The sequence below is a fragment of the Camellia sinensis genome, chromosome 1 (genome assembly GCF_055761805.1).
Source record: "Camellia sinensis isolate YWXY chromosome 1, ASM5576180v1, whole genome shotgun sequence".
In the NCBI taxonomy this organism is placed as follows: Eukaryota; Viridiplantae; Streptophyta; class Magnoliopsida; order Ericales; family Theaceae; genus Camellia; species Camellia sinensis.
Genome location: NC_138961.1, coordinates 22,390,921 through 22,406,632, shown reverse-complemented (window position 1 = coordinate 22,406,632; position 15,712 = coordinate 22,390,921). Strand labels below are relative to the sequence as shown.

Below are 15,712 nucleotides of genomic sequence, written 5' to 3'. Positions count from 1 at the left end.
GGTAGTTCTTGAATTCCTTCCAACCTTGTGGTAATTTCTCGATTAAGGCTGCAACTTGGAAGGATTTACTGAGAGACATGCCTTCTGCGTGAATGTCATGCAGAATGAGTTGGAGATCTTGAACTTAGCTGATCACAGTCTCAGAATCAACCATCACAAAGTCTAGGAATTTGCTAACCACAAATTTCTTTGAGCCAGCATCTTTTGTTTTGTACTTTTTCTTCAAAGACTCCCAAAGTTCCTTTGCTATCTTGATAGGACTGTAGACGTTGTATAATGTGTTGTCAAGTCCTTTCAAGATGTAGTTTCGATAAAGGAAATTAGCATATTTCCAGGCATCGATCATAGCAACCACTTGCCGGTCAGTTTCATCCTCATTCAGAGTACGAGCATTCTCACGGAGAAAACGAGCCAGGTTCAGAGTTGTAAGATAGAACAATATTTTCTGTTGTTATCTTTTAAAATCAGTTCCTGAGAACTTCTCTGGCTTCTCATCGTGATTGACTGGCACAGTCACAATAGGAGGGGTTGGAGTAATTGCAGCCACCACACTAGTACTTATTTGGGCATTGGTTTGACCAGTTTCAGTAGCCATGAATTCTAAATTATAAATTAAAATTATAATTAGAATTTTATACTACACAGAAAATTTAAACCAAAACTACAGAATTAAATTCTGTAAAATAAAAGAAACAAGAATTGTAACTTTTATTTTCAATTAATTTGAAAATAAAATAAAATTTTATTTAACCAAATTAATTCTACACGGAAAATTAAATTTCTGTAATCACTTCAATAATTAAAATACTAAACCAGAATTTTAATTAACGAATACTCAGAAATAATTCTGAAAACCAAAATTAATTTCTGACAAGATTTTACAAATAAATATTCTAAATTGTTAATGATAGCAGTATATTACTACTAGTTGTCAAAGAAATAGATAGTATATTACTATTATCTGTCAAACAGTATATTACTACTATTTGTTTTTCAACCAGAATATTATTTTGTAAAATCACAGAAAATAATTTCTGTAAAAAGAAGAAAGAAAAAAGGAGATAAACGAAAAATTCTGTAAACAGAATAATTCGAATCTGTCTTAAAATTGTTGGGACAATCTTCTGTGTATAATAAATAAATTTGAAACCAAATCAAACAAAATAAAATAAATAACTTACAAAATTTATTTTACCGAATCGAAAGAAAAATTAAAGATCAAGTCGAGTGTGTGACACTTTGTCCTTAAGACAAATTCGCCCCACAATTGTGCTTACGGACAAATGACGTCTATCTCCCAGGATACAATGATCTTCACAAATTATAGTAGCATTCCAAACAACTTGTACGGTGAACAAAACCTTGTGTTCTATACTCTCTTATTTTTTCCCTAAAATCTAATATGAAGAATAATGCAAAGAGAGAGCAAAACTGGGAAGGAAACAAATTTTTCCTGGATGCCTTTCATGCCCAAACACTGCTGGAAATACTGGTATTTATAGGAATATAATCTGCCTGAACAAGTTCAATTTTGAACCGAACAGGTGCAAATTTTGAATGAACAGATGTAGTCCAAAATTCAACAGATCTACTGGACAGATTGATCTGTTTGAACTATACAGTTTGAATCTGTGTAACTGCAGAAGTTTCTGGCAGTTTAATAACTGCAAAACCAGTTGAATCTGTTAGGAAATTTCAGACTGGAGGAGATAAAAATGGGCAGAAAATTAATTCAATTTTTGGTACCAAATTTGAATTTGATTTCATTAAAAATTCAAATAAATTAATATAAGAACCGACCCAATCCACACCCACGCTCGACACGGCTTGGCTCGGCTCGGCTCGGCCGGTCGGCGGTAGCGGCGTGCGTGCATGTGGTGGTTTGGGTTAAGATTCACTTTGTCCATAACTCCTTTCTTCTATAAACTTAGAGTGCCCCTTGTGGCCCAACCCAAGTGTTATAATCTAGAGCTTGTATATATACACAAGCTCTCTTAAAGTTTCAATGTGGGACAACTCATTTCAAGGAAACCCACATTTACTTCTTTAATTGTCCATTCCACGAACCCGAAAACGACGTCAACTTCCCATTCACTCATAAATGGTTTTGACGAACCGTCTTCACTGTGTGACTTGCCATGCGGCAAGAATACGTCACTTCTTCGGACCCACTCCAAAAGATGTTTGGGGCCCACTCAATTTTGAGCTCAAAGTTAGCCCAAAATAAGCCTTATAAAACTAAATTTCCAACAATAATTACTACCACGCTAACAAATAAATTTTCAAGCAATAAGTGATAAATTAAAGGCATCAGTTTTAGAAGCCAAAATCATCTTAGAAATAATGGGAAGGTAAATTTAGCACTAAAAAAAAAAAAACCATGTGAGAACTTAAAAATACCTTACATGAAATCACAATTCTTAGCCTCCTTCCTCACAACATCAAGAATAGAATCAAGACGCTCATTGTTTGAAAAAAAAAAAAAAAGAATCGATAACCTCAGATTTATTTACATGATCTCTCATATCATGCAATTTGAGAAAAGTCCTAGAGCACCATCATATTCTCAAAGATGCAAAAGTTGCTGTTCAAAGTTTGAAGTTATTAGCAACAACCAATTCCAAATTAGATTATGGACTACTTAATGTTTATTCGAATAGTGGCATACCTATTCATTTTCTTTTGAAGCTTGTTGCCCACTAGATGCATCTAACACCTACAATATATTAGTATAATATGTTAATAATTTCCATATATATATATACAAATTGATAAAACGTAAAATTCATCAATTTGTAAGTATTGCACATCTCTCAAGCTCGTACTCCCAGCTACACCCTATGACTCTAAGAACAAAACACGTGCTGTCAGGTTCTTGGTCGTTGTAGTGAACCTAGACTCAACGTCTTGTGTCACACGTTGTGTGATCTCATCAATGAATGAAGGGGCTGCTAATGATTGGGATGGGCCGTTGCCTCGCGCATACACTGCACTTCAGGGCACTCCTCTCCCATAGGTCTTGCAATACCCATGTCCATCATTCCCAATGATTTTATGGTAAATTTTATCGCTATACTCAATCGTATGTTGCTCCTTAGGAACTTTCCAAAGATGCACATTGTATTCCTCTTACATTTTGAAAATATAAGGACAATGTTTGGTTAAAAGAAAAATATGTGTAAAAACTTTTAAACCATAGGCATACCACAATTGCCACCACATTGGGATCATTCAGGTTGTGTGCCCTCTTCCAGAGACTCATCTTATCTATCCACTCTCTTTTATGTGTCATCTGCAATTTTTTTCAAGTTAGGAGCTCAAGTCTTCACAACATAATAAGTCACAAGTGCAGCACTAGATGCAGCCCAGCTGCAGCCACAAGTGTCACACCAAATGCACTAGGTGTGGCTGCAGCTGCAGCACCAAATGCAGTCTCAAATGATGCTTTAGGTGCAACCACAAAATCAATAAATTAAAATGAATATCTGAGAAAGATGTCCTTCCGGTCGTATGTGGAGGCCCACGAAAACCCTGATTAGAAAAATTCTTCTTAGCAATCGCTTATGACATTGGTTAGACTATCAAACATTAGTTACCTATCATTAAAACATTAATTAAAATTTTACAAAGAATACTTATACCTGTACTTCTTTACTCGTCTAATATTGCACAAGTTTCCTCCACTGGGTTGGCATTATGTTACTAGGTAATCTAGAAGCAATGTTCGGATCATTCTTGAATGGAACCCAATACTTGGACTTTGTCTTGCTTTTATGATCTTTCTATGATGTCCTACAAAGTCGCATACAAAGTTGCATACAAACTCTAACAAAACAAATTGTAGGAGATCATTTACATCATTTCTGCATTATGCTTCCCCTGCTACTAAAATATGTAGTAGCAACCATCCACTATAAAGTCTATTGCCAAACAATATCACTTCAAGAATGAGCAAATAGAAGATTGGAAAGAAATGAAATAATTACCAAAAGCTTTTTGAAAGCCAACTCCACAAGTCTATCCATCGCAACTTTATCAAGTTCCCTGCGCAATGACAATAATGTATTCATCTCAAGAAGATTTGAACAAACAATTTTTAAATTTGAAGTTTATCATGAAAAGCTTAAAAGACTGATGCAAGAAAGATGTTCAAATATTGAGTATTACCTCAAACCTTTTAGGATATTCCTTTTCTTTATTCTCTTCTTCCATGTATTCCATTAATAATCAATGATTTATTATTGATAGATGTCTGTTTCACTCTTCTTGAAAATATTGGAATTACTTGCTACCTTTAGTTATGTTGATGTTTGTCTATGAGCTAGTGCTCAAAAGTTTTTATTTAGAGTTTCACATCAATTTTTTTACTTCATTCTTGGATATTTTTTTGGGGGTCTGACAAAGCTTTTGTTTGGTTATCAGATTGTGTGAAGGTGGAGAATTACTAAACAGAATATTGTCAAGGCAATAAGGAACATTGTTTTGATAATTATTTTATTCTTGGTAGGTCTGATTTGAACTTATTATATACTTTTCCTTAGCTACAGAGGTGGTAGATACACAGTAGAGGATGCAAAACTCATTATTGGGCAAATTTTAAGTGTTGTTGCATTTTTCCATCTTCAAGGTGTTGTGCATCATAACTTAAAGCCCGAGGTTATTGTTTCTTGAACTTGACATCTTTGTATTTTGCATTATTAGGACACATAATTTTATTTATTTATTTATAGCTTTCCAAGTAAAAAAACTTATTTTCTGTTGCATTTAGTAAACATTCCCCATTGTCGATATATTTTTATGTAATTAATGCCTTTCTAATTGCTTGCATTACATAATTTCCTTTTCTCCTCTAGAAACGAAGATGCTAATATGAAGCTTATTGATTTTGGCCTTTCTAATTTCATTAGACTAGGTAATAGACACAGTTCATCCTAAGTTTGTTCATTATCTTAATAGATATTGTTAAGAATTCTCAGTTATCACTCCTACACTAATGTAATTTTAACCTCATTACATATTGGTTACATAGACTCGGGTATGAGTTTCGCGTGCAGGTGCTTGTCCAATTGTTTGGCCTCCTTAAACCCTAAGTCTTAGAACATATATACAAAAATTGGGTACAAGCACGGGTACTTGGACACTTCTTAATGATTTTTATATATTGCATATTGTATAATATAATAATACTAATATAAGATGTTGTAAATTATTTAGGTATGTATTTGAAATTAAATGGATTTAAGGGAAAATGGGGGATTTATGTAGTGTCAGTGTTTTATTTCCATCCAGTACTGCTTTATAATAAAGTTATTCTGCCTAACATTCACTGGCCTAATCAAGTTCCTAATCAAGTTGAGTTTTATATTTCTCGTGTCACGGTTGCCTTGTTTAGCCAGTTTATGTGATTAAATGAGCTAGCAATTCAATTAAATGGGTGTCTTTTACAATTATCTGGCTTGCCTATGAACTGTTCCTAAGCCTATCTAGCTTGTTTATGAACTATTCCTAAGCCTAATTCTTAATAAAATGCATGTTTTGTATGTGTGCCCAATTGGACTAGGATTAGGATAGTAACAGTTTATCTCAATTATAAAATCAGTAGAATTTAGGTCAAGCTTGGCTCATTTGATCGAGTGAAAAGGCCCAAGCAAGCCTCTTACAAGCTGAGTCCGATCCTTTAACAAACAGCTTGGTTTGTTAAATAGCACTAAGGATAGGAGTTTTGAGGCTGCATTTGGGGTTTTGTAGTTTAGAAGGTAATTAATCCATTAAAATGGGTTCATGCCACATGGGGTTTTAGATCAACTCATCTTCTTTTTTTTTTTATGCAAACTTCCATGTTATTTATTAGAAGTGTTTCCATGGACTTGTGTCACTGGGTAGATATTTGTTATAGATATGCAATGGTTATATTTTCATTAGACCGAACATTGAAAAACAAAAGTTGTGATATATGATGCTATAAAGAATAGTTAATATCAGCAAAGTTTAGCATTGAATTCATAAGACGTTTCTTTTTTTATGACTGTTTATGCAGATAATGATATTGTTGGAAGTGCATATTATGTGGCACTAGAAGTCCTCTACAGATCTTATAGTCTAAGGAGCATATTGTAAAATATATTAAGAACAGAGCATGTTAATGCTACAAGTGAGACAGATAGATATATAAGGAGAAAAATGTTCAACCAAGGTTGCAACAATTTTGTTTAGACTAACGAACTTTGCTTGAAAAATACTGTAAAATATAGTTGAGAAAACGGAGATATTCTTTGATGCAAGTGTTACACGCTAACTTGTTGGTGAATTCCCTTCTTCAGCTGAATAATTTCTTGATTAATAGCGTCATCCTCTCTGAGATATAACAAACCAAAGATAATGTGAATGCTCTTTGATATTCATTTCTTGATTCATTTGTTTCAAATTAATAACAGATGAGGAAGGATTGATTCAAACCAAAGCTTGTTTCCAGAATCAGATTACCTAGTGGAAAAATCAATTGATTGACTAAAAAGTGATCGAATTACAGTGAGTTTAGATGAAGAAGTTGAATACAAATTACAGTGAGTTCAAGTGATCGAAGTAGAGAGATGAATAAGTTAAAATACGAATGAATGATTCGAAGAGACTCACTGAGATGAGAGAGGGAGAGAGAGAGAGAGAGAGAGAGAGAGAGAGAGAGAGAGAGAGACATACCATTGGAGATCTCTTATTTAGATGACCATGGTGATCTATAGAGCGAAATCGAGAGAGGGCTCTTGATCTAATAATGAACCTGGTTACTCAGACACGATCGAGCGAAATTAGATTTGGGGAAAATGAGCAAATTTTACACAATCAAATTTGGGGGAAATGAGAGTTTAAGAAAAAAGGAAAATATAAATTGGGCTGAGTGGGTTCCCAATAATGGGCTTGCAAGTTTTTGCTTAGGCTGAGTGGGTTCACAAGTTTTTGCTTTGGCTGATTTGCTGTTGCAAATAATATTTTTTGTGACGGTCAAATAATCAGTCGCAAAAAAATAGACGTAAAAAATTATTTTTCTACTAATGCGTTAGATTTCCAGGGTGTTTATACCAGAAGTATTGGGTTGAGGTTGGCCTCCAAGTGTGCAAGGTGGTGCGTAGTTTCTTCATTGGTGGCTACATTCTCAAATAACTAAATCACATAAATCTAATGCTAATTCCTAAAATGAGTCATCATATTAAGCTCTTTCAATTTAGGCCCATTAGCTTGTGTAACTTCACGGTTAAGATTTTCACAAAGCTTCTTGATAATCAGTTGAAACAAATTTTGAAACCCTTAATTTCTCCCAACCAATCTGCCTTCGTTCCTGAGAGAATGATTCAGGATAATTCTATTGTTGCACATGAGGCCTTTCATTTCCTAAAACAAAAGAAAAAAAAAGAAGAGATGGTTTCATGGCTATTAAGCTGGATTTTAATAAAGCCTATGACTGTGTTGAGCGAGACTTTTTATTTGAGCTAATGCGTAGAATGGGCTTCTATCCGAAATGGATTCCATGGGTTTCGAAATGTGTCACCACTATCAATTTCTCAATCTTTGTCAATGGCGAAAAAAGGGGTACTTTTAAACCATCTAAAGGGCTGCGTCAGGGAGATCCTCTTTCTCCGTACCTCTTTATCTTAGTTGCGAATTTTATGTCAAATTTGGTCAATCAAAGCCTTCATGAAAGACATATTTTGGGCCTCAAAATTACCAGGCATTGTCTTACTTTGTCTCATTTGCTGTTAGTAGAGTCGTCTTGTTGAGTTCTTGTTGCTTGGCATCTAGTCAAATGGTAAATTTCAACAAGTCTCGTATGCAATTCTCTCCCAATGTCCCTCTCTTACTCTGAGGAAGCATTTGTTCTATTTTTGGATTTAGAGAAACTCCTGATGATGCGAAATATCTGGGGTCTTCCACCCTTTTGGGGGAGGTTAAAAGCAGAGGCATATGATTTCATCATTGAGCAAGTGCTAGCCAAGTTACAAGGTTGGAAGTTGAAATTGTTGTCACATGCGGGGCAAGAAATATTGATAAAAACTGTAGTACAAGCCATTCTAGCTTATGCGATGCCTTACTTTATTTTCCTGAAGAAATTTTGTGCGAAGTTAAACTCATTGATTAGCAAATTTTGGTGGCGCAAGTAAAATTAAGTGGTTATTGTTCAATAATAAAAACTTTCAAAAAAAGAAAAAGAAAAAAAAGAAAGTAAAATTTAACTTAATAGCAATACTATACAGAGAACTAAATACAAAAACTGTTTAATTGGATGATTGGTCGAACGATTGACAGATATCATAATAGTTGGAACTGAACAATCATCTGACTAAAATTTAAGTTGATAGTAATACTATGCAAAGAAACTGTTCAACTAGACGACTGGTCCAACGATTGAAAGATCTCATAACCGTTGGAACTAATCAATCGTCTGACTGATCATCCGGATACATAAATTTTTATGTTCAGATATATGCTCGATCTATGTGCAACTAGATTTTTTATGGCTTTATGTAGATTCATCATCCTCTTTAATTTCCCAGTCTCTCGTCCTCCATTGCAGGTCCTCTCTAACCCTACTCTATCTCATCCCCAAATTACCCTCTCAAATCCAACATATTCACGACCCTACCACTCCTCCGTCTCAATCATCTTTGTAATCGCTCAACTGCTTCGTATTTCTCGTCATCCTCATCCATGGAAGCCCCTCCCGAAGGTTACAGAAGAAACGTCGGCATTTGTATCATCAATCCTTCCAAAAAGGTCACAAATTCGTGCTATTCTCTCTCCAGAATTAGTTTCTCATTCTTTCTCTAAATGCTTGTGTTTGTGTTGTGAAGATTTTTGCTGCTTCGAGGCTCGATATACATGACTCCTGGCAAATGCCACAGGTAACCCTGAATTGAAAATGCTAATTGATGATCAGGGTCTGGTTTTCTTTTTCGATTTTTACATTGGAATTTTGTGTATAAACAGCCATATATATGGTTGAAGCAGTTTGATCTTAAAAGGTTTTTTCTTTCTTTTTTTTTTTTTTTTTTTTTTTTTTTTTTTTTTTTGGGTTTTAAAAAATGTGCAATTTTGGAAAGAAAAATTTGTGAGAAAGTTTCATGGTCTGGGCTGTGTGCTTACCTGATACTTGTGGCTTGTGGGTATTTGTAAGTATCCGGGTTTATCTTGGGTCCAAAGTGGCCTTGGCTTAATGGGTTTCTTTCTTTTTTATTGTTTTGATTGGTGAAATTCAGTGATTAGTTGTTAAATTAGCACGTGGTGGGTGTTGAACTTGCATCGTTCCCCTCCTAAGAGTGGAATCCAAACCTCCCTTTAGGAAAGACTTGGTGGCCAAAGGGCTAGCCTTGGCTTAAGGATTTTCTCATCATCAAATATATATATGTACAACAAGGTGTGCAGGTGTGCTTTTAAAAACTTAAAAAAGTTATAAAATTTGAAATCCACAGTTACCTAGGGACAATTTAAGAATGAGAAAAAAACATGATAAAGGTGTTCATACCAAATTGGTTGTACACTTTTTATAATAGTATAGATATATGTATTGCTTATAGCATTAAACATAGAATTCGGGAGTTCTAAAAATTAGGTTGCACTAGATTTTACAATAGGTCTGTGGTTTGATTTTTGCATTCCATATTCGTGTTCTAATCTACTAAATAATCAGTTTTTATTTTTTAATTTTTTTATCTGAACTCTAGGTGAGTGTATTTTATGTTGGTTTCAGAATTGGAAACAGTTGCAACAACTCTTTTGGGTTTTGGAACTTAGTAATGCTAGTGGGCCATTTTTATAACAATTTAGATTGACTAGATTGTTTTTATTTTATTTTTCTTCTCCGTTCATTTCTTTCGTAATTATCGTGGGTTTTGGAACTTTCTTGGTTGGTTGTTTTTGAACAGTTTAGATTGTTATCGTTACCCCCTCCCTCCATACTTTAGTGGCAGATTGTGATAGATTAGAGTGCACCATAGCTAACATTCTTGAATTCCCAAAGTTGTGATTATTTATGGAGGCTAGTCTCTCTCTCTCTCGGTATGTGTGTGTCAATATTTTAAAGCTTGAACAGCTGAAAAGCATTATGATATGTTTAATGGACAATTAGTGTGTAGTCCAGAGTTGTAGTTGTGATGTCAAAACTTGCATAAATTGTTAAAACTTCAATGCATCTAATAGAGTGCAATTGTGTTCTGATTTCTTATAATCTTATACGAGTATTCCTTACTTGGAAAGCTTGGTTTCCATGCATATGAGATGGAAAAATATTGTGTGGTGAACAGGGTGGTATTGATGAAAATGAAGATCCAAGAGATGCAGCTATCAGGGAATTAAGAGAAGAAATAGGAATTACTTCAGCTGAAGTTCTTGCAGAGGTTTGGACTTGAGATTTGACTCCTTAAGCATTATAACTTTTTTGGCGTTGGTTTGTTAGTCTTTTGGACTTGAGATTTGACTCTTCTTGCATTTGTAGACATTTTCATATTTCGAATTCTTTTGTCATTTCTCTTATGATTTGAAAATGTTTCTTTTCCAAGCTAATTAAAACAATATACCGAAACAAAATTTTGATCCTTGATGCAGGTACCATATTGGTTGACATATGATTTCCCACCAAAAGTCCGGGAAAAACTTAACCGACAATGGGGCTCAGACTGGAAGGGTCAAGCACAAAAGTGGTGGCCATCTTTATACATTTGAAATAGGTGTAAAGCTGCATTGTAGGTTTCTTTTGGCAGGGGAAATGAACAAAATTTAGGATAATCAAGTGCAGATCAAATTAATTCATAATTAACATTGACCTATGTTATATGGACTCAAGTATGCATGATGGGTGATGCGGCTCAGCAGGTATGTCTCTAAGTGTCTGATTTATCTAATTCGCACATCCAAGGCCATGGCGACACAGCAAAGTATTCAAATATTTTAATATACTTTTTTATTTTCTAGGATAAAATGGTGGTGTTCGCGAGGTGCACTAGAGAATTTCGTGCATAATGTAGGAGCTTTATTTATAATTTTATGGTGAGCTCAAATTACTAAATATACTTGTTTGATGAATTTCCAACTAAATATAGCGGACACATCCCTTACCCTCAGCCACTTTTTAAGTGCTTGACATGGTTACTTCATACATTTAGAACAGTCCATGGGTGACTAATGCTCCCAAGTATTCAACTTGTGACTTGCCCTTCAATGATGCATGGGTCTACTTCTTGCCTGGTTTGTGTCAAGGCCCTAGGTGAACAAGGCTATATCAACTAAATTAGTTTTTCCATTTTATTCCTCCAGTCAATTCGTCAAAACTATTTTATTCCAACTTACTGCCGGGGTGATTTTTACATTGCCTATCTAGAAACTAAACTAATGAAATTACGACCCAGGGCTCTTATTTCTGCTGAAGTTGGATTGAACCCTGACAGATTTCATTTAGACTCTTTTAGTAACTTTCAACTCGTTTGGGTAGTTACTTGATTCATGAACTTGCTTGCATTTCTTCTAAAGACAATTGTAATGAATGCCTGATTGGATTGCTAGAATGGGATAAGTCTCAATCTCTGATCATCTACATAACGGTCTAGAGCAAGAATGCACCTATTATGTTAGGCTACACTTTTACATTCCCGTATACATTGTGTCTTTAACTCACACGTGCGCATATGATTCAAGCTTTGGATGTTCTAATTCATCATGCCATCTGTAATCACTATATTTCATTAAAAATCAGTGTATAAATGCAGGTTCCTATTTAAATTCACTGGAAAGGATGACGAAATCAACCTTTTGGGTGATGGGACTGAGAAGGCGGAGTTTGGAGCGTGGTCGTGGATGTCACCGGAACAAGTAGTTGACCATGTGGGTGCAATTCCTTAACCTCATTTTGCTATAATGGTTTGAAACTGGTTGTCTTGCCATTTCATTATTTTACATATTTTCTGCATTTTTCTGTGCAGGCAGTGGACTTCAAGAAGCCTGTTTACAGAGAAGTTTTGACAGCTTTTTCCCCGCATCGTCAATAAAATGATTTGTTCCGATTGAGATAACTTGAAAAAAGGCATGGCATGGGTATACAGTTGGGCGATTGGTGTACTCAAAGTCTTCACCCCAACCAATTAAGCAATTTTTTTTCTTTGTCTTTTTCTTTTTTTAAAGATGTTTCCGCAGTAATGGTAGTTTTGATGTGGTTCCGACAAAAAGATTTTAGGTGCTATAACCAAATCGACCTTCCATTAGATTCAGATAAATGAAAATTCAGCCATTGATTGATAATGTGTAAGATTAGATAAAAAAACTGATGCTTTTCTCAAAACAAGAGGTGATTTTTGCAGTGCTACTGATTACTGAAATTGAATGTTATTTACCATTGTAATCAAATTTTACTGCAGAATGTTATCCTACTCTACATTGAAATTTGAAAACAATAAAAAAAAAAAAAAAAAATCTACTTACCAATAAAATTGATCTTTACATACCGCATATTGTGATCCAATTTACCATGTTTTTCGAGTACGATATTCAAAAGCAGCTTTGGATACCATCATCAGTCCCTCGAGAGGATGAAATCCAGTCTGCTTCAAGATCACAACCTAATGCAAATCATGATGAGTTCTTTCCACAAAAAGATTTTGATAATTTTGATCTTGACTCAAATATTTAAAATCTCAATCTTAATTTCTGCAAAATATCCCACAAATTTCAACTTGCATTGCTTCTTCAAAACATTAGTTGTTCTACAATTTAAAATACATATGAACAAAACATCCATGCATTTCCAAAATCCCATTAGCATCTTTCCTTTACAATCTTCCATGAAGTTGCAAGAAAGCTATTAACAAGATAGAAGTTCAATCACTGAACAAATCAAGTTCGAGCAACACGAGCGATATTGGCCATAAAATCCCAGTAATGGACATAATTCAAGTCAATATCTCAAGCCGTTTTGTTAAGTATATGATGTATACGATCAGTAACAATCTCAGCAACAATCTCAGGAGAGAATCTACTGATCATGTCTTCCCTCGCTCTCCTTCCTCTAGCCTTAGCTTCTTCACGATCACTCATCACATGCCTTATCAGAACTTGAAGCTTATCAACAGAAGGCTCAGCCCATTTATGCCCTCTGAACGGTCCTTCAGATACTTCACTCAGAACATCCACCGACAAGGGATAGCTATTTTCCTCCGTTATGTACTCAGTGGGACCAGACCAATTCGTTGTGATCACTGGCAACGACATTGCCATGGCCTCCACAATAGGCCGGCCCCATCCTTCCCCTCTTGATGGAAGAACAAATGCATCAGCTGCGTTGTATAGTCTTGGGAGATCAACGTGAGGTATGTGGGCATCGATCACGTAAATAGGAGCCCACCCATCAACCGGTTTTACTAAAGCAGAACCCTCAACAAACTCCACAATCTTGTTGCAAAAATCTCTATCAGAGTGATATGGATTTGTTAACAAATACAAAGCAACCCCATCGACGTTAGAGAATTCTTTTAAGTATGCCTGCAACAACACATCCCAACCCTTCCTATATTCCCACTTGAAAATGCTCAAGAAAACGAACTTGTTATCGGGATTTGAATTCAATGGAGTTGAGCCCAAAGCTAGAGTCCCTATAGAGGCAAGGTCTAATGGTTTATACTTGACAGGATCAAAGAAATTCACATCAACAGGTTGAACAATTTTCACAACCTTCGACGAATCAACCCCACTTTGTATGAATGTAGACACATGGAATTCAGTAGGAACCCAAACAGAATCCATTTGATTACACCGCCTTACGTGCTCAGGATTCAACCTATCAGTCTCAAACATAGTCCTACCAATTATGAATCTGTAATTTTCATAACCAGTTGGTGGGCATGGGAGTGTCTGAAACAGAGGAGGGTACCAAGCACCAGGCTCACTATGACATATCACAATGGTATTATCATCCATTTCACATTCTGTTGGGTAAAGCTCAAGAGCCAATTTTTTCATCTCCTGAGGCAAACCCTCCCAAAACTCAAGAATTTCAAGATCACCATGTTGATGAATACTCATTCTAAAGCTAGGGCTTTTCTTGTTTTCATGTAAAGCTAAGATATAAGACCAAGCTTCTGAGCTATACCCACCACCTGAAAGAAAAGGGGCCATCCATAGCACACAATAAGGGGGTTTGGAAATAGGGTTTGGTTGTGGGTTTTGTTTGGTTGTCGGGTTTGAGTGAAGAAACCCTAGAAGCTTATGAAAATGGGAAGACTCTGGTGAGAGAGTTGCATTCAGAAATTGAATTTTGTAGTAGTCTGTGTAGGTGAAACTGAATAAGATTACTCGAAGTAGAACTAGTATTGACAATAAATAGAAGCAACTGAATTTGAAGAACAAGGGGCGAGTTTGAGTGGGTTGTGGTGAGTGATGGGGTTCTTGATTTTCTTGGGAATCCATAAGAATGGGGGAGTAAAGAAATTACAGATTCAATACAGAAAGAGAAAATCACCCATAAACAAGCATCTAAAAGAAGGAAAATTCTAACAATTTGGTAAGTAAAGAGTAGAATATGAGAGAGGGAGAGAGTACCAAAACCTGGGACTTTGTAGCTGGAGGACAGGGACAAGCAGAAACCCTTGGAACTAAACCATTGACCTGCGCTAAGGAAATATATTTCGGTCTTGTTTGGTTTAACTCAAAATATAGTTTTTGAAAAAAAATTCAAAATTTTATTCGATTGAAAATTTAAAAAAAAAGAAAATTTAAATTCACTTTTTTTCTTCTACACATCAATTAATCATTTTTTTTCTTTCCTCTCTCTTTCTCAATCACTTTTTTCTTACACACATTTACTCAACTATAACAAAATATCAAATATTCTCAAACTTCCATACTCCAAAACTATTTCCAAAATATATAACTAAACAAATCAAAAAAAATTTTAAACTTTTTCTTCAAGATTTTTTTTTAAAAATTTATCTCTCAAAACCAAACCAAACACACCCTTTATTTTTATTTCATCTCTCTCAAAATATTAGTCCCATTTAAAAAACTTATATTTTAATATAATTATTATACTTTAAAATATTAGTATATTTACAAAATTACTCTGTGACTTGTTTTTAAAAATATTAATGATCATAATTAATAAATTTAAAAGAAGAATAAAATAAAAAATTCATATTATTTTAATTGTTAAAAAATATATTTTTTAAGTAAATTATATATATATATATCGGATATTTGTTTATAATACCAGTTTAGTTCTTGGAATTATATACTTTCCTTTTAAAGTTTCTAATTGTATGACAAATAACTCCGTTTATTAACCAATCAACTTTTTATAATGATCTCATGAATATATTTTAATTAATAATTGACATAATTTTATTATTGTATAGAAAAATAGTTAAAAATTTTATTTTTTTAATAATTCTATTAAATAAAAAATTCTGACAATAAGTATTTATAATTTTAAAAACCACACAAAATAATCCATATTTTAAATAAATTTCAAAAAGCATATTTACAATATACTTTTTTTTTTATAAATAAATTATACAAAACCCTAAACTTTTGTAGTTTTTATTTTTATTTTTACAACGCGTGTCAATTACTTGAGGTCGGTGGTGAATGTAGAATGAGCACACTGAAATTAGATGTAAAGTGTAGGATTAGATTATTTAAATTGAAATAATACAGACTAAAAATACAATTTGAATTGAAATATATA

At 34.3% G+C, this 15,712-nt stretch overlaps 2 protein-coding genes and 1 long non-coding RNA gene across 4 annotated transcripts; 1 reads left to right on the top strand and 2 right to left on the bottom strand.

Moving 5' to 3' along the window:
* Positions 1-2,543: 2,543 nt before the first annotated feature.
* LOC145823624 (uncharacterized) lies at positions 2,544-3,780 on the bottom strand. Its single transcript, XR_014365868.1, has 3 exons — positions 3,642-3,780; positions 3,206-3,292; positions 2,544-2,716 (listed from the first exon to the last, which is right to left on the bottom strand). It is a non-coding gene; the product is annotated as an uncharacterized LOC145823624 (long non-coding RNA).
* Positions 3,781-8,253: 4,473 nt separating this feature from the next.
* On the top strand, positions 8,254-12,276 carry LOC145789288 (nudix hydrolase 26, chloroplastic-like). 2 transcript variants are annotated; one of them, XM_082923104.1, is made up of 7 exons: positions 8,254-8,763; positions 8,841-8,891; positions 10,290-10,382; positions 10,591-10,685; positions 10,957-11,031; positions 11,748-11,862; positions 11,961-12,276. In XM_082923104.1, exons 1-7 carry the CDS (start codon positions 8,698-8,700, stop codon positions 12,024-12,026), a joined length of 561 nt encoding a protein of 186 aa, XP_082779230.1. In that variant the 5' UTR covers positions 8,254-8,697; the 3' UTR covers positions 12,027-12,276. The 2 variants fall into 2 exon arrangements, with proteins under 2 accessions (XP_082779230.1, XP_082779232.1); XM_082923106.1 differs by lacking the exon at positions 10,957-11,031.
* A 415-nt stretch (positions 12,277-12,691) lies between these two features.
* LOC114263149 (uncharacterized) lies at positions 12,692-14,675 on the bottom strand. Its single transcript, XM_028203642.2, has one exon. The coding sequence runs from the start codon at positions 14,434-14,436 to the stop codon at positions 12,937-12,939; it is 1,500 nt and encodes a 499-aa protein (XP_028059443.2). The 5' UTR covers positions 14,437-14,675; the 3' UTR covers positions 12,692-12,936.
* Positions 14,676-15,712: the final 1,037 nt, after the last annotated feature.

Bases quoted from the DNA above. Each gene is read 5' to 3' on its own strand.
- LOC145789288 (XM_082923104.1), top strand. From the start codon at position 8,698: ATGGAAGCCCCTCCCGAAGGTTACAGAAGAAACGTCGGCATTTGTATC. The intron at 10,686-10,956 runs GTGGCCATCTTT...TTTATTTTCTAG, and splicing joins AAGGGTCAAGCACAAAAGTG to GATAAAATGGTGGTGTTCGC. The intron at 11,863-11,960 runs GTGGGTGCAATT...TTTTCTGTGCAG, and splicing joins CGGAACAAGTAGTTGACCAT to GCAGTGGACTTCAAGAAGCC.
- LOC114263149 (XM_028203642.2), bottom strand. From the start codon at position 14,436: ATGGATTCCCAAGAAAATCAAGAACCCCATCACTCACCACAACCCACT.